Source organism: Mesoplodon mirus, assembly GCF_964341445.2.
Source record: "Mesoplodon mirus genome assembly, chromosome: 3".
Lineage (NCBI taxonomy): Eukaryota > Metazoa > Chordata > Mammalia > Artiodactyla > Ziphiidae > Mesoplodon > Mesoplodon mirus.
This window is the reverse complement of record NC_138978.1, coordinates 6345837-6367019: the sequence shown is the minus strand read 5'-3', so window position 1 is coordinate 6367019 and position 21183 is coordinate 6345837. Positions and strand designations below refer to the sequence as shown.

The 21183-nt window shown below is 42.1% G+C and overlaps 1 protein-coding gene across 7 annotated transcripts in view; it reads left to right on the top strand.

Annotated features, from left to right (window-relative positions):
* RERE (arginine-glutamic acid dipeptide repeats) overlaps positions 1-21183 on the top strand; it is a 432591-nt gene that overhangs the window by 288798 nt on the left and 122610 nt on the right. For all 7 annotated transcript variants that reach the window (XM_082612291.1, XM_082612295.1, XM_082612298.1 and 4 more), the window contains 2 exons: positions 14058-14106; positions 20511-20635. In XM_082612291.1, coding sequence (XP_082468417.1) covers positions 14058-14106; positions 20511-20635 — 174 coding nt within the window. The remainder of the gene's footprint in view (positions 1-14057; positions 14107-20510; positions 20636-21183) is intronic.

The window sequence follows — 21183 nt, the reverse complement described above, 5'->3', positions numbered from 1 at the left end:
TTGTGCCCACTGCTTGATGGGACCGGACACCAGTCTTTTCTGTGAGGGGCAGTTATGCTTTTTGCATGTCCTGTTTGCAGACTGGGCTCAGACAGATGGCTCTCAACATAGCTGACTTAGGGAGCCAATCATAATATGCAGATTCAGGACAAGTTGAATTCTTTCCCAAGTAGATATTAAGTGAAGTTTTTGAATTATATTAATTGTCGCTTTTTGTTTCCTCTCCCCTTTTTTCTTCTGATAGAAGTTGGAAAAATTTTTGAAGTGACACTTGTTTTGTGTCTCTGTGAGGATGAAAGGAAGCATACAATATAGAAGAATGTGCAAGTGAGAAGCTCTCAGAGGATAGGGAAGAAATTGACTGTACACTGATGATAGAGGGAGAAATTCTTCATGTGAGCCCTTCTTTGTATATGAATACGGAGCTGGGCATGGTTAACTCCTGTCCGAGGAGGCCCCTGATTTTGGCGGAAAGTTTAGCAAGGCTAATGATGAATTATAGCCACTGAAAATGTTACTGAAGTATAATCTGGCTTCTGGCAGGTTCAATTTGGGGATTGTGATTAAGGAGGTGAATTATACAGGGATAATTTAGGGTTATTGCACTTATTACCTACGATTTTTAATTCTCTTTTCCATTTCTGTGAGGGCTGTCCTCCCCTTTTGATCACATTTATTTGAACATTGCCTTTGGGAGTTTGGGGCGGATAACCACTTTTCCTTTTCCCCATGCCACGGAGCATTGCTGCTGGAACTTGCCATCTTTCACTTCACTTAGAAGCACCTTTACTCTTCCTTCCGTCTCCTCTCCTGTGAGTGTGAAGTCACCCTTTCTCTAGCCTGGAGGAGCTGGACACCGCAGCCCTTGATGGGAGCCCTGCAGGACTCAAGTTTCTGCCTCGTTTCAGAAGCCCACCGTTTGAGTCGGGAATACTTGTTAGGAAAACAGTTGTGGAACTGCCTTTCTGTTGTAGAATCTTTAATTCTTCTTAAACTTTTTTTACATTTGGCAAATCAGATGTGAACAGGAGGCTATACCGGTAGCTGAATCAACTCTGCCGGGTCCTCCCGCTCGGCTGGCTGGTGGTCTGTGGAGCTCACGTGCAGCCACCCGATTCGACGGCGAGGACTTGTGGTTGCCACCGGGATCTGTGGGGACCCTTTGTTGTTAAGAGCCGAGTTCCTATGTTTCAGATCCACTAAAGTGAGTCACTAGAGCTTTATCTTACGTGCCATGCATTTGTACTACATTTTCCCTTTTTAGGAAAATATTTTTGGAAGGTTATTTGCTGACCAGACGCCTTCCGCTCTGGGGCTTCCAGGCTTGTCTGGTGGTGGTAGAGGTAAAGGCGCAGTGCACGGGAAGTTGTTCCCTTGTTTGGGGATGTTGTCTAGGGCCCGGGTGGCGTGGACATTGGAAAGAGGATGATTAGCTTCATTGTGGCTTCTTGTTCCCCTCCTGCTGGGCTTCAGAGTATCAGGAAATGCTGGTGAAGAGAGGCTGTGTGTGTTTCCAAAAGAATGTAAAAGTAAAAGCTCCCCCAGATATTATCCTGTTACTAGCTTTTCTTGTCATTACATCAGCCTCTTGAATCAGAATCTGAGGTTGATCCTTACATTTAAAGTGTTCCTCTGTCAACATAAATTTTGCAGAGTCTGGCAATCCACTCATAACGTACCCCTGCTTTTGACCACTTCCTAGACTCTTGTCTGGTGTGTTAGCTTAAGAATTAATTGAAACACACTGATACACCTACAACCTGATGTTCGCCATGTCTGTGATTTTTTGGTTGTTCATTGGTCCCGATCCTTTTTCCTTCTGAATTCATTTTTCGCTTTTTGTTTTATTTTTTGGTCATTACTGAACTAAGTCGTCCTTCCACCAGAAAGACGTTCATCCTAACGCTGTGAAACAACTGTCTGACAAAATGAGAGAGAAAATATAAAGTACGGGGTAAAGGGAGATTTGAAATTATTTGTGCATTTGTGCATCTCCTCCCAAGCTGACCGTCATCTGTATTGAGAGCAGTTTCTGACAGGGTAGGTGACAGGTTGTTGAACATTTCTTTAAAGCAAATCTGAAAGAAAACGAATCTGTCTCTTACATGTATGCTCTGTGATACTTTGGATCTAAGCTAAAACAGTAGTTCATTTTAATTTAGTTGGGATAATTAGACCTTCTATCAGAGTTCTTTGAACTGTGCATTTATTTGTGACGATTTGATTGATTGTCTTCCTTATTGGACTTTAAGCTTCTGGAGCACAGAGCATGTCCTCAGTTCCCAGGAGAGTGTCTGACCAATGGGCCTCTGGCATAAATGTTGAATTAAATGAGTGGCATCTGTGGTAAGAGAGGAAACTAGATTTGGAGCTAGATGATATGGTTCAAATTCTACTTAATAAGTGACATTGGACAAGCTGTGGTGTTGGATAAGTTCCTTCCTTTCTCTGAACCTCTGTTTTCTCCTGGGTCATATGGGGGTGAATATTTCTCACAGTTGTTAGAAAGATTGGAAGAGAACGATATGAAAGTGCCTGGCACATAGTTTATCAGTGTATTGCTGTTACGAATTCAAAGTCCAAGTCTACAGTCTTATGTAGGTGTAGTTATCTTAACAACATCTGTATTTTTGGGTCAACCTGTTCATCTAAGACAATCTTAGGAACTGTGTTAGGAATTACGGTAATTAAATTAGTGACCAATATGTTTGGCCAGCATTATTCTTATGCTTTTTGGGTGTTTATATTTTTCTTTACACTTCTTAAAGTTTTTTAAAAAGCTTTACTTCTATTTCGTGTAACATTTGGTGTGTGCACCATTAAATGTTGTTCTTTTCTTGCCAGTCTCTCTGATACAGTGGGATGAGTATGTGTCTGATACAGTGGGATGAGTATGTGTCTGATACAGTGGGATGAGTATGTGTCTGATACAGTGGGATGAGTATGTGTCTGCTACAGTGGGATGAGTATGTGTCTGATACAGTGGGATGAGTATGTGTCTGCTACAGTGGGATGAGTATGTGTCTGATACAGTGGGATGAGTATGTGTATGTTAACGCTTGTGTTGCTACCACAGCTGCCCCCACCGTTGCTGCCTCCTCCCCCTCCCCCTCCCCATATTCACACCACTACAGTGAATAGGAATAAGGTGATGGCCCCTTTTTTAAAAATTTAATTTTATTTACTTATTTATACAGCAGGTTCTTATTAGTTATCCGTTTTATACATATTAGTGTATACATCTCAATCCCAATCTCCCAATTCATCACACCCCCGCCACTTTCCTCCCTTGGTGTCTACACGTTTGTTCTCTACATCTGTGTCTCAATTGCTGCCCTGCAAACCGGTTCATCTGTACCATTTTTCTAGGTGCCACATATATGCGTTAATATACGATACTTGTTTTTCTCTTTCTGACTTACTTCACTCTGTATGACAGTCTCTAGATCCATCCACGTCTCTACAAATGACCCAATTTCGTTCCTTTTTATGGCTGAATAATATTCCGTTGTATATATGTACCACATCCGCTTTATCCCTTCGTCTGTCGATGGGCATTTAGGTTGCTTCCATGACCTGACTATTGTAAATAGTGCTGCAATGAACATTGGGGTGCATGTGTCTTTTTGAATTATGGTTTTCTCTGGGTATATGCCCAGTAGTGGGATTGCTGGATCATATGGAAATTCTATTTTTAGTTTTTTAAGGAACCTCCATACTGTTCTCCATAGTGGCTGTATCAGTTCACATTCCCACCAACAGTGCAAGAGAGTTCCCTTTTTTCCACACCCTCTCCAGCATTTATTGTTTCTAGATTTTTTAATGATGGCCATTCTGACCGGTGTGAGATGATATCGCATTATAGTTTTGATTTGCATTTCTCTAATGATTAATGATGTTAAGCATTCTTTTATGTGTTTGTTGGCAATCTGTATATCTTCTTTGGAGAAATGTCTGTTTAGGTCTTCTGCCCATTTTTGGATTGGGTTGTTTGTTTTTTTGTTATTGAGCTGCATGTGCTGCCTGTAAATTTTGGAGATTAATCCTTTGTCAGTTGCTTTGTTTGCAAATATTTTCTCCCATTCTGAGGGTTGTCTTTTCATCTTGTTTATGGTTTCCTTTGCTATGCAAAAGCTTTTAAGTTTCATTAGGTCCCACTTGTTTATTTTTTGGGTTTATTTCCATTTCTCTAGGAGGTGGGTCAAAAAGGATCTTGCTGCGATTTATGTCATAGGGTGTTCTGCCTGTGTTTTCCTCTAAAAGTTTTATAGTGTCTGGCCTTACATTTAGGTCTTTAATCCATTTTGAGTTTATTTTTGTGTATGGTGTTAGGGAGTGTTCTAATTCCATTCTTTTACATGTAGCTGTCCAGCTTTCCCAGCACCACTTATTGAAGAGACTGTCTTTTCTCCATTGTATATCCTTGCCTCCTTTGTCCTAGATTCGTTGACCATAGATGCTAATGGTCCTATAGGTGGTAATAAACCCATAGGTGGGTTTATCTCTGGGCTTTCTATCCTGTTGTGATGGTCCTTTTTTTAAAAATAGCATTTCCCAGAGACTTCCCAGTGGGAACAAAGAGACATTTAGATGTGCATCATAGACATACTTGCTTGATCCAAAGCCCCTGTTTTTCTGGGGACACTCCATTCCTGTGTATGATGAAGTTTGATATCCATGTATGGAAAGCCAGCAACATTTTTGGTCGGGAAATTAGCTTAACCTGTGAATACTGCTGCTTTGTAAACTGAGGTGGGATTTTAAAAATAAATTTGTTTCCTGAATTGGCGCGCGCGCGCGCGTGTGTGTGTGTGTGTGTGTGGGGGGGGGGGTATGGTCCTTACAACTGTTTTCTTCTTTGCAGCAGGTGATGACAGTAAAGCCCTTGAGTAGCCTGAGGTGGGATGGAGTTGTGTGCCGTGGGCACATGTGCTGCGTGTTACTGCATAATGGGGGTGGGGGAGATCAGGCAAAGAAGAACTTGAGGCAGTGGAACGAGGTCATTGTAGTGCTTTGAAACTAGATCCTTTCCCATGTATTATTTAAAAAAATTTTTTTACCAGTTTTTTTTCTGATGCTGCATATTATTGTATAGAGGCCATATTTACTGACTCCTAGTGTCAGCCTGGAAATTTTTCTTATTCCTTAGCCAGTGCCTAAATTCTTGGTTCTGGACTCTGAATTATATTTAGGGGGACTCTACTGAAAGGAGAGAGGCTTGAGATCCTTTATAACTAACTCACTGTGACCCCTTGAAAGAGCACCTTTATCTCCTCTGCCTTGGTTTCTTCTATTAAGCTAGAAGGCTGGGATCAGATGGCCTCTAAGGAACCTTCCATCAGAGAAAATTTAGAATATTATGATTCTGGATTTTAATGAGTTCCTGTCCTGACCTTTGCATTTGTGTATGAATTTGGAACGTTAACTCTTCCAAATGTTGGCTGATTATCTTTTTCCTTTACTTTGAATGAATCCTGAGTTTTGTTCCTTCTGGGCAGTTTATCAAGCCTGTTTCAGATGAATTTGCTTTGCGGGGGTTGGGGGGTGGGGGCGGGTAGCCTTCTGTCACAGGTGACTTGACTTTTCAATAAAGCACTTAGTTGTTATTTATGGCAAAGTGGTAGATGAGTTAAAATATTGGAGTCATTTATTCATTTAAAATATCTTTAGTGAGTGCCAGGGGGCTCTGGGAAGTAGTGGTGAGCTAACATCAGACTTGGTTCCTGCCCACAGGGTGCTTTCGGTCAGGATAGCCATGGAGAGAAATAATGACCCAAATTAAATATAAAATCATGCCTGTGACAAGAGGCTGAAGGAGAGGTAGGTGGTGTTCTGGGAACTCATAACAGAGGAGTTAACTTCCTGTTCTCACCCCTGCCAGTGCTTGGAGCTAATAATAGTCATGACTGCTGTGTGACAGGCACTGTGCCTTGCTTTCCATAGATCATCTTTTATTTTTATAGCCGTCTTGCAAAGTAGCCATTATGAACCTGATTTCATCGATGGGCTCAGAGAGGTTGAGTTGAGTCCTCAAGATCACACTTAGAGCTGACAGAACTTTTAATCCAGGTTCCTCTGACTCTGAAGTCTGTGCTCTCCCCCAGGCACCTGAGCATCTAGACTCAGGTGTGTATATCAGGTTCTCGCTCCTGGCGGCAGCGGGGTCCCCAAATCGTGGGACATCCTGAGGATAGGCAGAGCACAGTGATTTTACTCAGATTTAGGGAAATGTTTTTCTACCTTAAAATGAATGGGAACATGTTATGGAGTAGAATACAAAATTTACTTGGATTTTTAAGAAGCTATGTCAGACGTCAAGGAAATGTCAGACTTACTGAAAAGACTGTTTTAGAAGTACCTGTCCATGCTGGAGAAATCTGAGAAACCCAGCCTGCCGTTCTGGGCTTCCTTGTTATCGGTCTGACTTTCACTCCTGCCCACCACCCTTGTAAAAAGAAGTGATTCTGGTAAATTGCCTTTTGATTTTCCTAAAATTTGGTGTATTTCATTCTGGACCCCTCAGTCTGTTATTTCTGTGGTCACTTCTGAATGAGCTAGTAAACAGAGATTCTAGAATCTTCTTTCTGTTGATTTCTGTCAGTCTTCCTGCTCAACTTGCCACCCTATGGAAAAGATAAGAATGATCTGCCGTCGAGCCTTGCGATCTGAAGGACAGGTGAAGAGAGATTGCATGTGATTTCATTCATCCATGGCAGCAGCCACAGGGGCAGGGTCTGACTCGAGAGTTACTGGTCCCAGCCTTTGGGGAATGGGCCAGAGGCCACCCTGCCATTACGTTCTGGGTGTGGATCGTGATGGGAAGTAGCCACGCCGGCTGCCTGTACAAGTCCTCTGTTCTTCCAGCTTGTGTCTTCTCCCCAGGACCACGTGTCCTTGTCCCTCTTCTTTCCCTGTAGATACAGGTTCTTGCCGTAAGCAGTCACCGTGATCACATAAAGATACTTGGCGGTCTTAAGCGAACATTCACAGACCCGTGCCTTCCTCACACCGCCCCCTCTCTTGCGGGGGAAGGAGTGGTTCTGCCGGGCGACCCCTGTCTCCAGCCGGCTCGCTCTTCTCCAGAAGCTTCCTCGTCTGGCCAGCTGCCGCCTCATCTTCTTTGCATAGATGCTGCTCCCTTTCTGATATTCACTTGCAGGCTCCCTGCTCCTTTCTGTCCATTCCCTGTTTACTTCTTAGACTAAAACGTTTCCATGGTAACGGGTTACTTTTCAAAGGGAACATCTTGTCATTTTATTTAATCCACTGCAGCTGAAGAGGACTGAAATATTAAGTTGTAGTTGCCATGGATACTGCTTTGTTACATTGGTTTCTTTTGTATTCGATTTCATATACAATGAATTTCTTTCTATTTTTTTTTTTAACTCAAGGAATAAACACAGTGGCTTACCATTATTGTTGTAATTTGGCTTCTGGGATTATTTTTTCATATTCCAAAGCAAAGATTTGTAGAATAATGGGGATTAAACTCAGCTGTTTCGAAATATGTATATTATTTACATTAGGGGCACAGAGAAATTCTTCCTTCTTGCTTGTGAGGATGGTGACTTTTTTTTGTTGTTTTTTGGTAGTAAGCGTCACAGCTAAGGATGTCTCAAAAAGGATGATCCCACTCCAGAGATCCCTAGTAAATACAGAGAAAAAAAGGAATGTGTGACTTGAGTTAATTCATTGAATCTCGTAGCCTACTAACTGTGGCATTCTTCCTTCAGCTACTTATTCACCTGTCTACCGTGTATTTTGAGGGAATCTATTTGTTATTTATTCAACTTTTCTCATGTCTGGTTTTCTTTCTTACCCCTAGTCTATCTGTAATACATCACTCAATTAACCTCTTCCTTTGACTTTAAGCAACTTGTAATTTTTTAGATTCATAGGAAGTTGCAAGATCCTACGGAGTGTTCCCATGTACCTTTCACTCACTCACCTACTCCTAGGAGGTATGGTATAGAACTCCAGTGTAGCATCAGAATCCAGACTTGGAACATTAGTATAGTGTGTGAATAGCTCTGTGACATTTTACTGCATGTGTAGCTTTGCAGATCTATTCCATCATCACAAAGATTCTACTCCCGCCCTTCTCCCCCCACCATTCCTAATACCTGGCAACCATCTTTATAATTTTGCCATTTTGACCATGTTATGTAAGTTGACCTTTAACTTTGATGGGTTTTCTCTTTTAACATGATTTTCAAACTTAAAAAAAAAACTTTTTGATTATTTTGTCTTACTTTTGATTCTTGAAACGAACAAAGAAGTGAATTAAGGAAAAGGATATGGCTTCTCATAGTGGTTCTGTTTATAATTAGTTGTGTAATTTTGGTTCAGTAAAATCACTCTGCCGTATGGAGTGTGGCTGGGAGCTCTGACTTCGGAGTTAACTAAACTTGAGTTTGAATCCTGGTTTTTCCAACCTGTTAGCTGTGTAATCTTGGGTAATTTCATAAACTCTCTTAGCTTCAGTTTCCTTATCTGTACAGGTAATAATAGCACCTACTTTACAGGGTCATCCTTAAGGTTAGATAAGACAGTGTATGGAGTTTGCTTCGCTTGAAATGCCTGCTACAGAGTTAATGTTCAGCGTACATGTTAGCTTCTTTATTAATGTTGCAATTACTTCTGTTATTATTATCTGTTAAGTGGAGCTGTTGCCTCATCGAGTTGTCATGGAATATAATGAAAGAATGTATAGAGAGCGCTTGATCAGTGATAGTATTATTTTGCTTCTGTTTGTCACACAAGTATGTGATACCTAAATTTAAGATAATATAGGTAAAAACCCTGAGGCAAGGATAAAGGTGTGCATAGATGTGTCTTGCATTACCCTGGGATTGTGACTTCCGTCTTTGGTTTCTTACTGCATCTGACCTTGCCGGGATGTACACTGTCCTTGGTCTTGATTTCCCTTCTTTAATTGAAGGCTCCCCTGGTTTTGCCCAGACCTGCTGTGTTAGTTAGGCAATGCTATACATCAAGCAGAAACCTTCTTAGTAACTATGTTGCAAACACAAGGTGGAATAAGGTCTGAATTTCTGTGAATAACACTACTAGTGTTCTGATTAATATCAAAATATGAATTAAATGAATTAATACGGAGAAGTGAGGTAATACTGTACGAGCACCCAGAACAGATAGAAAGTACTTAACAGGTTAGCTATTGTTACTGATTGAAGGGTTAACCTGGCGTTTTCTAGATTAGGGACCTTTTGAATTTGAGCCTCCAGTATATTTTTTAGAATTTATTCCAGTGACCGTTTATTGGACAGTGACCCCCAAGTTAATCCCAGTCTCCATGACTTCAGAAAGTGGCTCCAGACTTTACTTTGTTTTCCTATTAATACGGATGCAATCAGCATCCATTCTCTTCTTGTGAACTTCTCTGTGTAACAGCATCATAGTTCTTAAGCAGGTTACGTGCATAAATGTCTCGTTTCTTCAACACAAATATAATATTTCACATTGATGGGCTGGAGTGAGGAAGAAGTGAATGTAAACGAACAGGGGAGCAGGTATTACAAAACAGGAAACCAGTCAATCGTCCTAGTTAGTTAGCCTCCAGTATTTTCTGAAGTTCATAATGTATAATAATCAGTGCTTCTCACAGCTGGTTTGTGGGCCCCATTATTAATTTTATCAGATCCCGACCCTTGAGTTCCTGTCTTTGCAGTATTCATTATGTTGAAATGGGAAGCACCATGGAAGACTTCTGGTGCACACCAAAGGACATGCATTGTTTGTTGGAGTTAGAAGTTTAACTAGCTGCTTCTTTCATGGAACACCATTTTTATTTGAGAGAATAACTGATAAACTGTGTTCACTCACTTGGGTAATCGGTGGACATTTTCTTGAAAATGAACGAACGCAGTGAGCCTGCCATTTCAAGGCAAACCAGCTGATAGTATTTTGCCAATGCAAGATTGGAGCTTTCAAGTAAATAATTAGAATTTTGAAAAACTTGTACCCACCACTCTGAGTTTGACAGCTTCTGTACATACACAGGCTCTTGTTATGAGATGTGTGGTGATATTAATGAATGTGATTCTTTTTTTTAATTGTATAGTTAACTGTGTTAATATTTGGAAGATCTGCAAAACTTAGTGAGTGAATATTTTCCATCTGACCAATGCATGACAAAATCATGGGTGGAAGATCCATTCAAAGGCCAAGACAGACCAACAGATTTTAATGTACAAGAGTCCAAAAGATCATTGATAAGATTTTAGATTAACATTGTGCAAAAGACCTTTAAGAAACAATCACATGTTGAGTTTTGGTGTACTATCAAAAAGCATATCCATAGTTATCAAAAAGACTATTCACATAATCTTTCCTTTCCCAGTTATATCTCTGTGTGAGGTTCGATTTTTTTTCATATACTTTAACCAAAAGAACGTACTGTAACAGATTGAGTGTAGAGAAGCAGATGTGAGAATCCAGCTGTCTTCTACGAAGTCTGATCCTAAGGAGATTTGCAAAAATGTAAAACCTTGCCTCTGTTTTCACTGTTTTTTGTGTAAATACAATTATTTTTCATAAGAGTATATTTAATTATGTCATGAGCCTATTGTTATTTTAAAATAAATAAATAAGTAAACATTTTGAAATCTCTCAAAAATAGTTTCCTTGAGATACTCAATAGAGTGTAAAGGTGTTAGACCAAAAAGTTTGAGATTTGCTGTGTTAAGTAAAAGGAAAAATCTAGTAGTCAGCGTATCATTATTAAGAGTGTTTTCTACAAGCTGTTGATACTGCATTTAAAGAATACTTGGTGATTTTTATCAAGTTTTGCATCCTAGCAGTCTAGAAATATTCATGTAACCAAGGAATTTTCCACTTGTCCTGAATGAGTAATAATGCCAGACAGGTACTGTATTAGATTCTGGGGGATATAAAAAGTGAATTAAATCTCTGTTTCTGTACTCTCCAGTCCCAGAGTGGGTGGAGGTAGATGTCCAAATTAGTCATAGCAGAGTGCCACCGGCTACCATGAGGTGGGAACCACAGAAGGAGCACTCGGGCAGGGAAGCGGCAGGTGAGGACCCTTGAATGTAGAGTTCGGCTGCTGTCAGAAGAAGGGAGGGCTGAGATTGTTCCTTGGATTCCAGATACAGCTGGATACTGGCACCTTCCCAGGAAGAAGGCTACTTTTTCTTTTCATCTTTAGTTCATATACTGACAGTTTTTCTGTCAGATGCATCCAGTTTTCTCTAATAGGGTGTATATTGCTATCTACCTCTTTTTCTCTTAGACCTAAAAAATATTTCTGCCATTTATTCTATATTTGGGAGTTCCTTCATATGGTAGGCTAATGCCATTGTCTGCTTACCTTGGATCTTAATCCTGCTCAAAACTAACTTCGTTGTATCTCTTGCTGGGAAACCCTAATATTTAAAAATTGCATATGATAAATACTTTTGTTGTAAAAATTGATTTTTAATTTTAAAAGGTTCTTTGTTTTATTTTGTGCTTTTCAGTCTACTCATTAATAAATACCCTTCATTGACATAAAAGAGAGAAACAGATTTCTAATTTTGGCTGTTAAGATAGTCCAGCACATTTTTTAGTCTTACTTGTATCATTATTAGCAGTATTAATAATTACTAGTATCCTGTTTTTATACAAATAAGTGGTATATAAGCAGTTCTATTCAGTAAGGTGTTTGGGGGGTTTATTGTGGTACAGTTTTGACCTAAATATGATAATACTGGTTTATTAAAATATTAAAAGAAAAAAAACAAACGCACGCAAAAAATAAAAAATAAAAAAAATTAAAATAAAAATGAACCAGGAATGTTTGTCCTGGAATTAGCAAGGACTTTGCAGTGTGTGTAGCAGTGATGGGGAGATGCTTCCATAACCAACCACTTGAAGACCTTCTAGAAGAACCTGAAAGTTGAGCTGTGGGCACACGTTGCTGGACGGGCTGTGGCTGAAGCTTTCTGAGATGATGCATTTTGGCCAGACCTCCTTGTAGGCAGGCAAGCATTTGGGGAGTGTTTAGAAATGAAGGAGAGAGCTAGGCTTGGCAGCTGTGTGTTGCTCATAGCTGGTTACGAAACAGAACGGGATGAGCTGGAAGGGAAATAGTGGGTAACACTGACTGCTTGTTTTTTTTAAAGAAGTGCTCAGTTGAAAATAGCCTCCTGGCCTGTGTGACTCCTCTGCATACCTCCAAAAACAGCTTCTCCTAATCCCTGCATAACTCTCGGGAATGTCAGCTCTGCATTTCAACACCCATTTCCCTACGCACGAGACCAGGGTGGCTTGTGAGTTAAAGGTAGCTCCTCACAGGAGCTTGTCTCCCACCACAGCCCCTCTTTTTCAGTTTCCCGCCTTGGTGGGGTTCTGGTCCCACTTGGGAAGCCCTCTCTTGCCTGCTGTTGTGCCCCTCATGTCCTTCAGGGGTCTCTCTGGGACTTAACCTCTTCATGGACTGTCTCCTCTTGAAGCCCACCTAATTTTGATCACCTCCCTTAGCATTTTTACTCTGTTTCTCCTGAAATGTATTGGGCTTATGAGTGGAGCGATTGGACAAGTTCTGGTGTTGGGGACACGGCTGCTACCTCCCCTGGTAGATGGACTGTAAGTTCCTTAAGGCTTAGACCATTTTCTTTTTGTTAGTCTTCTCTCTTCCTTTGTCATATCTGCTGCCCACTTCGCCAAAATAAGACTCTTCACGAGAAAAATTGTCGAGTTAAAAGAAGAAAGTGCTGGACCTAAAGGAAATAATAGTTTTCCAGAATTCATTTTAACAGCTTCAAAGCTAATGGTGGGGGGGTATCAGATCCATGGGGGAAAAATAAGAGTCTGTGCTTCCTCTTTGGTCTTTGCTGCCTTATTATGCTCTTCAGCTCAGTCCAGGTCGACAGGCAATCATAGAGCAGCTCTCACCATGGAAAAGCCTACTCTTCAGCGCTAGTGAAAATTCACAGGTGATGTACAGCACAGTAAGGCCTCGTCACTGGGCACGGAAAACGTTTTCCTAAGAGGGTCAACAGATGGTCATGATGGTCATCGGGGGTAACAGGGAGCTCTGGGCACTGAGCTCTGGGAGGCCGAGGTCTGCGTTTCTTTGTCCACCACTGTGTACCCACCGCATGCCCTGTGCGAGGCCCGGGATGCAAAGACCTTCGGTGAATGTTTCCTGAAGGAGTGAAAGGGAGAAGATACCCCACACTTTTGGGGGTGTGTGAGGTGACATGGGGAGGAAATCAAGAAAGGTTTCAGTGAAATGGTGGTTTTTAGAAGGACCCTGGATGGTTTGGATTTGGAGCGAGGGAGAGTGAGCATAGCGAGTGCAGTAAGAAAGACACAGAAATGAGATGGGTCTTTCACCTCCTAGACCTGCTGGGCTCCTGTCCCCACACGCTTTACATCTCTTCTCAATTTCACTTTATTAATAAGGCCTTTTCTGACTATCCTGTGTAAAGAACTGTAAAAGTTCATCATTTACCACCCCTTTAATTCCTTGACCCTTTTCATCATCTGACCTATTATTTGTTTGTTTTTTTTTTACCCAAATTAGAATAAAAGTTCCAGTAAGGCAGGAATATTGATTGTTTTTTTAATTGCTTTATCCCCAGCACCTTGGGCAGTTCCTGGATTGCAGTTGGTACTTAATAAATATTTGTTGAATGAATGAATGCATGACCCAGTGTGTGTGCTAGGAATCATAAGCTATCTTGTCTATATTTTAATAAGGTTTATCGTAGGGCACCCTGAAATATTTTGAAAAGAAGAAACATGTATTGGGATTGTACTGTAGGAATGTTCGTCTTTCTGCAGGGTGAAAGAACGGTGGTCTGCATACTCAAGACAGGAAGTTACAGTCAAGGGGTTTTTAGAAGAAATGGTTTTAGAGATGCGTGTGGGGTTAGGGGAGCGCACGTGTACAGGCGGCGTTAGAAACGGTGGGGAAGCTCATTCTTCCTGAGTTATCCCTCACTTACTTCAAGTGAGTTGTTTTCCTTGAAGAACGTGTGCATGTTCATGTCAAAACTGTATTATGCTAACCTGATCTGCTCTTTTCATGACAGGAGGCTGAACAGTACCCAGGGAGAAATTCGTGTTGGTCCTAGCCATCAGGTAAAGCAAACTTTAGTAGCTTCTTTAATAGGATTTTATTTCTTATTATTCAACTGGCCCTTTATTCTGTTGAGCAGCATCTTAGAACTGTTGTTATGCTGTTTGGAATTTCATATAAGTGCAGAGATTTATTTTTTTAAGATCACCACATACATTTAAAAAATTGTGGTAAGATATATGTAATATAGGGGCTTCCCTGGTGGCGCAGTGGTTGAGAGTCTGCCTGCCAATGCAGGGGACACGGGTTTGTGCCCCGGTCTGGGAGGATTCCCACATGCCGCGGAGCGGCTGGGCCCGTGAGCCATGGCCGCTGAGCCTGTGCGTCCGGAGCCTGTGCTCCGCAATGGGAGAGGCCACAACAGTGAGAGGCCTGCGTACTGCCAAAAAAAAAAAAAATATATATATATATATATATATATATGTAATATAAAATGAACCATTCTGACCTTTTTTTTTTTTTTTTTTTTTTTTTTTTTTGCGGTACGCGGGCCTCTCACTGCTGTGGCCTCTCCCGTTGCAGAGCGCAGGCTCAGCGGCCATGGCTCACGGGCCCAGCCGCTCTGCGGCATGTGGGATCTTCCTGGATCGGGGCACGAACCCGTGTCCCCTGCATCGGCAGGCGGACTCTCAACCACTGCGCCACCAGGGAAGCCCCATTCTGACCATTTTTAAGTGAACAGTTCAGTGCCCTTAAGTACATTCATATTGTTGTGCAACCATCACTAGCGTCCACCTGCAGAACCTTTTAACCTTCCCAGTCTGTAACGTGGCGTCCATTAAACAGTCACTCCTCATTCTCCCCTCCCCTCATTCCCTGGCAGCCTCCCTTCTACTTTCTGTATCCATGAATTTGACAACTCAGTGGAATGACCCAATATTTGCCCTTTTGTGTCTGGCTTATTTTCTTACCGTAAAGTCTTCAAGGTGCTCCATATTGTAGCACATATCAGAATTTAATTTCCTTTTAAGGCTGAATTATTCATTGTATGTATGTCTGTTCATCTCTCGATGAACATTTGGTCAATGCCTACTTTCATTTTAACTTTTTTTTTTTTTTTTGGCGATACGTGGGCCTCTCACTGTTGTGGCCTCTCCTGTTGCGGAGCACAGGCTCCGGACGCGCAGGCTCAGCGGCCATGGCTCACGGGCCCAGCCGCCCCGCGGCATGTGGGATCTTCCCAGACCGGGGCATGAATCCGTGTCCCCTGCATTGGCAGGCGGACTCTCAACCACTGCGCCACCAGGGAAGCCCAGCAATTTCTTAATATTCAGGTGTCTACTATATCCAGATTTCCCTAAGTGTCTGTCTCCCTCCCTTCCTCCCTCCCTCCGTCCGTTCCCCCGACCCAGAATTAAATATAGAGATTTAATCACATTCTAGTTCGGTACCCTGCCCCTGGCAAGAATACTTTTGGGTGGTGCTATATAGTCTATCAGGCACATGTGTGTCTCTTAATGATGGTTTGCAGCCATTGCTTGTTACTTAGATTCACTGTCTAATTGGACCTATTACTTAGATCTACCCTTTAAAATGCTGATACTCTAATCCTATCATTCCTTCTTTTATTAGCTGATCAACTGTCTCCTTGTCACCTTTTGTTTCCCTGAAACACATAGGAAAGGCAGGATAAATGCTTGAATCTTTCCCTCTTTTTACCAGTTGGTTCCCCAGCATCTTCCAGTAGTCATCAGTGGATTTAAAATTACTTATCTGGGCTTCCCTGGTGGCACGGTGGTTAAGAATCTGCCTGCCAGTGCAGGGGACACGGGTTCGAGCCCTGGTCCGGGAAGATCCCACATGCTGCAGAGCAAGTAAGCCAGTGCGCCACAACTGCTGAGCCTGCGCCCTAGAGCCCACGAGCCACAACTACTGAGCCTGCGTGCCACAACTACTGAAGCCCGTGCGCCTAGAGCCCGTGCTTCACAACAAGAGAAGCAATGAGAAGCCTGCACACCGCAACAAAGAGTAGCCCCCACTCACCGCAACTAGAGAAAAGCCTGCACGCAGCAACAAAGACCCAACGCAACCATAAATACATAAATAAATTTATTAAAGAAAAAATAAAAAACTCCCTTAAAAAATTACTTATCTGCCAACCAATTGCTGTTACTCTTACTGATGATTAAATTATCCATTCGTGGGCTAGTAGGTGCCTCTTCCTGCTGTCTTCTGTGTCCTTTTATCTCAACCCGTGGGGTCTTCGGTATTTTATCTAGTGTGACATGATTTTAACGTCTCATTATGTACGTTCCCTGCCCTAGGTCTAGAACTAAACTTTTCTAATGAGTCCTCATTGTTTTAGAGGAAAGTGACATCTTTTGAGTGGCTGCTGCCCAGTCATTATTACTGGGTTAGTTACTGTTTCCAGGCCTTTTCAGGGAACAGATTAGGAAATATGCTTTTTCCTGCCTTTTCTTTTTTTTAATGATAAAACATATCGTGGTTTCTTTCTGATGCTTCTAATTCAAATTCAGAACAGGCCTTATGTTTAATCCTATAGATGAAATTTTCTTTCATCCGTATCTGTATCTTTTCCCCATGTCTCAAAACCAATTTTTAAATGACACCGAAATAATTACTCATTTGCTTCAATCCCATAATACATATATAGCAGTTCTGAATAATAGTACTTGCACTGCTACGAACAATATGATTATGGGAAACAGCTTTATAGATTTTTTTTTTTTGGCCTTAGAATATATCCCACTAAGTCTATATAGGAAAATTAGTATGTTTTAAAGTTACCCGAAATGATTCCTAGAGAGGAACAAACACAAAACATAGCTAGGTGGATTTATTTGATTTTGCTTTAGAGTTTTTAAGGAATTGTTGTTCTTTAAACTTAATTTTGTTTTTATAATTATGTAAAATACAAGGCTCCAAATCAAACATGCAAATGAAGTATGTTCAAAAAGTTCACCGTCTTTCCCTGTCCCTTCCACGTGTTCCCTCCCTCCCTGATGGATAACTGTTTAGTGTTTTTAATTGAAGGTTTTGATCTATCATTCTTATTTTTATTCCCCCAGCCCCATGTTCTTAGATAAGTGGTAGCATAATAAAAACACCTTCACTACCTTTCTTTTTATTTTTCTTTTTATTATTTTTTTTAAATTTTATTTATTTATTTATGGCTGTGTTGGGTCTTCGTTTCTGTGCGAGGGCTTTCTCTAGTTGCGGCAAGCAGGGGCCACTCTTCATCGCGGTGCGTGGGCCTCTCACTATCGCGGCCTCTCCTGTTGCAGAGCACAGGCTCCAGACACGCAGGCTCAGCAGTTGTGGCTCATGGGCCTAGTTGCTCCACGGCATGTGGGATCCTCCCAGACCAGGGCTCGAACCCGTGTCCCCCGCGCTGGCAGGCAGATTCTCAACCACTGCACCACCAGGGAAGCCCCCACTACCTTTCTTTTACCTTCTGACAGTATCTCCTGCTGTTCTCTCCAGAGCAATCGGTAGAGCTCCTTCTCATTGTCTTCTGCCACTTCCTGGGACCCCGCTGCGTGGGTGGAGCAGTTTATTCTTCCAGCCCCCATTGGTGGGCGTTTGCACTGTTTCCAGTCATTTGCTGTTACAAGTAATAATGCGATGAATAGCTTATGCATAAAGATTTTTATTTTGCCAACTTATCTTCGGGATATTATATTATCCCCAGAAGGGCGATGGCTGGCTTAGAGGGCACATGTAATTCTTAGGATATTACAGAGTTCCCCTCCCTAGAGATTGTACCATTTTGCTTTCTCGTACTAGTGACTTACATGAGTGCAAATATGCAGACTTGTGTATTGTCACACTTTGGCATTTATGTTAGTCTGATAGATCAGAAATGGTATCTCACTGTCATTAATTGGCATGTCTCTTATCAGCAAAGTTGACCATCTTTTCCTATGAGTAAGAGCCATTCTCATTTCCTTTTCTGTAAACTAATTGTATTTCTAGTCCATTTTTTCTCTAGGGGATTGGTCCTTCCCCACAGCAATAGTATTTAAATAAATGTATGTATGTATGTATGTATGTATGTATTTCTGGCTGGCTGGCTGTGTTGGGTTTTTGTTGCTGCGCGCGGGCTTTCTCTAGTTGTGGCGAGCGGGGGCTGCTCTTCGTTGCAGTGCGCAGGCTTCTCATTGCAGTGGCTTCTCGTTGTGGAGCATGGGCTCTAGGCGCGCAGGCTTCAGTAGTTGTGGAGCACGGGCTCAGTAGTTGTGGCTCGCGGGCTCTAGAGCGCAGGCGCAGAAGTTGTGGTGCATGGGCTTAGTTGTTCCACGGCATGTGGGATCTTCCCTGACCAGGGCTCGAACCCGTGTCCCCTGCATTGGCAGGCGGATTCTTAACCCCACTGCACCACCAGGGAAGCCCCAGCAATAGTATTTTTTAATTAACTTACAAACAACTATTGGAGAACTGCTACACCAGCTACTATATATACTTGGTGCCGGGGAAACAGCTCAGTACAAATGTCAAAGACCTTTTGATATGAATAGCTATTGTGTTTTAATTTTATTCCCATGCCATCACTGTATATTAAGCAGAACTAATTGTGGCCCCACTTAAATGTTAAACACGTCAGTACTGAATTAGGGAAGAGCCTCGTTGTTTGGCGGAGGTCAGCACTTGATACACAGCAAGAGGCCTCAGAGGTAGCCTGGGAAGCGGAAATTGCAAACCCACAGCCTGCCAGCCGCGTGGCCTACTAATACTGTGTTTTGCCACACAATTGTTTTTAAAACTTGAACAGCCAGCATTTAAAACCATGAGCTTTCACATTGAAGTCAAGATTTCTGGACTTTGGAAAAACACCGGAGGATGTACGAACAGAGGTTCTCGTTCCTGCACAGCAGCGTTCCCTAGGTCGGGGGGCACGCTCTTCCTTTCACCCCGATTCCCTTCCTTCTTGGTACCTAATGCCTGCACGCCCAGTTTGGGAGGCGCTGTCACACGTGGCTTTGAGCACTTGAAACGTGGCTAGTCTGAATTGGGGTGTAGTGTTCTGTGTACTGTGGACAGTAGAACATTTAAAGTGGAACATGAGGCCCTCGTTTTATTTCCATTGGCTGTACACTCCGCCTGCTTCATTCATTTACAGTGTTTGCCCAGGTTCTGTGGACACTGGAGCTTTTAATTTAAAACATTAGACTAATGTGACCTTGTTCGTAATTTGAGAAAATAAGAACGTGTGTTTTGCAGAGGGTTGACTTTTCTTAGGCCTCTGAGTAGTCATAGTACCCATTCATACTGGCTCTGCCCCAGCAGTGGAGGATGAGAAAATGCTGGAGGTGTTTGAATCTCTAGCAGAACTGACTTAGAATCTTGGTTGTTGAGCACTGTTGTTCAGATCTTTCAAAAAAATTGTTAATTGAGGTGTATTTATGTACAGTGACCTGTTGATATCTTGTGTATACTGTTCAGTGTGCCGTGACAGTTCATAGCAAGGCACAGAACATGTGTCGTCCCAGAAAGTTCCTTCCTGCCCTTCTCAAGAAGTCCTTTCCTCATGAAACCACTGCTTATCTAATTTCCATCACCATCATTTTAGTTCAGCTATGTTTTTTAATAAGTAAATTAATTAATTAATTAATTAATATATGGCTGTGTTGGGTCTTCATTGCTGTGCGCGGGCTTTCTCTAGTTGTGGGGACTACACGAGCGGGGGCTACTCTTCATAGCTGTGTGCAGGCTTCTCATTGCGGTGGCTTCTCTTGTTGCAGAGCATGGGCTCTAGGGCACGTGGGCTTCAGTAGTTGTGGCGCACGGGCTTAGTTGCTCCGCAGCATGTGGGATCTTCCCGGACCAGGGCTCGAACCCGTGTCCCCTGCATTGGCAGGCAGATTCTTAACCACTGCACCTCCAGGGAAGTCCCTTTAGCTGTGTTTTTAATGTTACCGTGATGGCTCTTTTGGATGTTCACCCTGACTCATCGATACTGACTCTCTGGAAAGCAGCATTAGTTGAGTAGGGTAGTTCAGTTCGTTTTTTAGCACCTGTCCTTAGGTGAGGTTCCACTATTTGTATATATCTCTTTGTAAACATATTATTATATTGGAAATGTGTGTGGTTCTCCCTTCTTTATCAAGCAGCTCTTATTTCCCGAAACATTTTTTGTTTTATCATTTCTTTTATTCACACGTGCCCATTTCTGTCTCCCTCTGAGGACCGTACTGGCACTGGTTTAATTTGACACTGTTTGCTTCTCCTTAAGAAGAGATCGAGCAGTCCATTGTGAAATCTTCTGTGGTGAAATGATCCTGAAATGTGTGATAGGCCAGCTTCAGTGACTCATGATTTTCCTGTTATTTCATCACTGCCAAAAGAAAGAGGCTTAGTAACCTACTGCATCTGTCCCCAAGGCCTGCCTACACAGGCAGCTCTTTAAGTGTGCCTTGATTGCAACTTCTTCGTCCCTGTCTTACAGGCCAAACTTCCCGATTTGCAACCATTCCCTTCTCCCGATGGTGACACTGTGACCCAACATGAAGAACTGGTCTGGATGCCTGGAGTTAATGACTGTGACCTCCTTATGTACTTGAGGGCAGCAAGGTAAAAGGAATCCACACCATTCTGCTTTGTGAATTGATTAGTGGGCAACACACTTTCTCCTTTCCCCTGAAATTCTATTTATATATTGGGCATTCTGACTTTATGTTTTGTTATACTCTCTGTAATCAGAGCCCTGATCCTTGTTACCAGAGAAACATAGCTTACCATGGTAAAATCACTTTTTTCTCCTTGATGTTTGCCCCACATTCGATTTTAGAAGTCTTCAGAAGGAAAACATCTTAAGCCATGCATGCAATTATCAACACCTCTTAATACAGCTGAGTAATTGGCTCATTCAGCTTACCTTAAAATCCCTTTACAGGTTTCTTTACTCTGTGGCTGTTCATTGGTACCTAACCTAAACTTTATGTTTTGGGGGCTTACCTATATGAGTACTTGCTAACCTGAAAATGCCGAGACTGCAAAATGAGAAGTTGAAGTCTGTGCCAGACACACCATAGTGCAGGCAGAGCCTTCCTTTGTCTGCAGGGGTTTCTGGGACTCACTCACTGTAGTATCAACACGATGCAACAGAAACGCTGAAACAG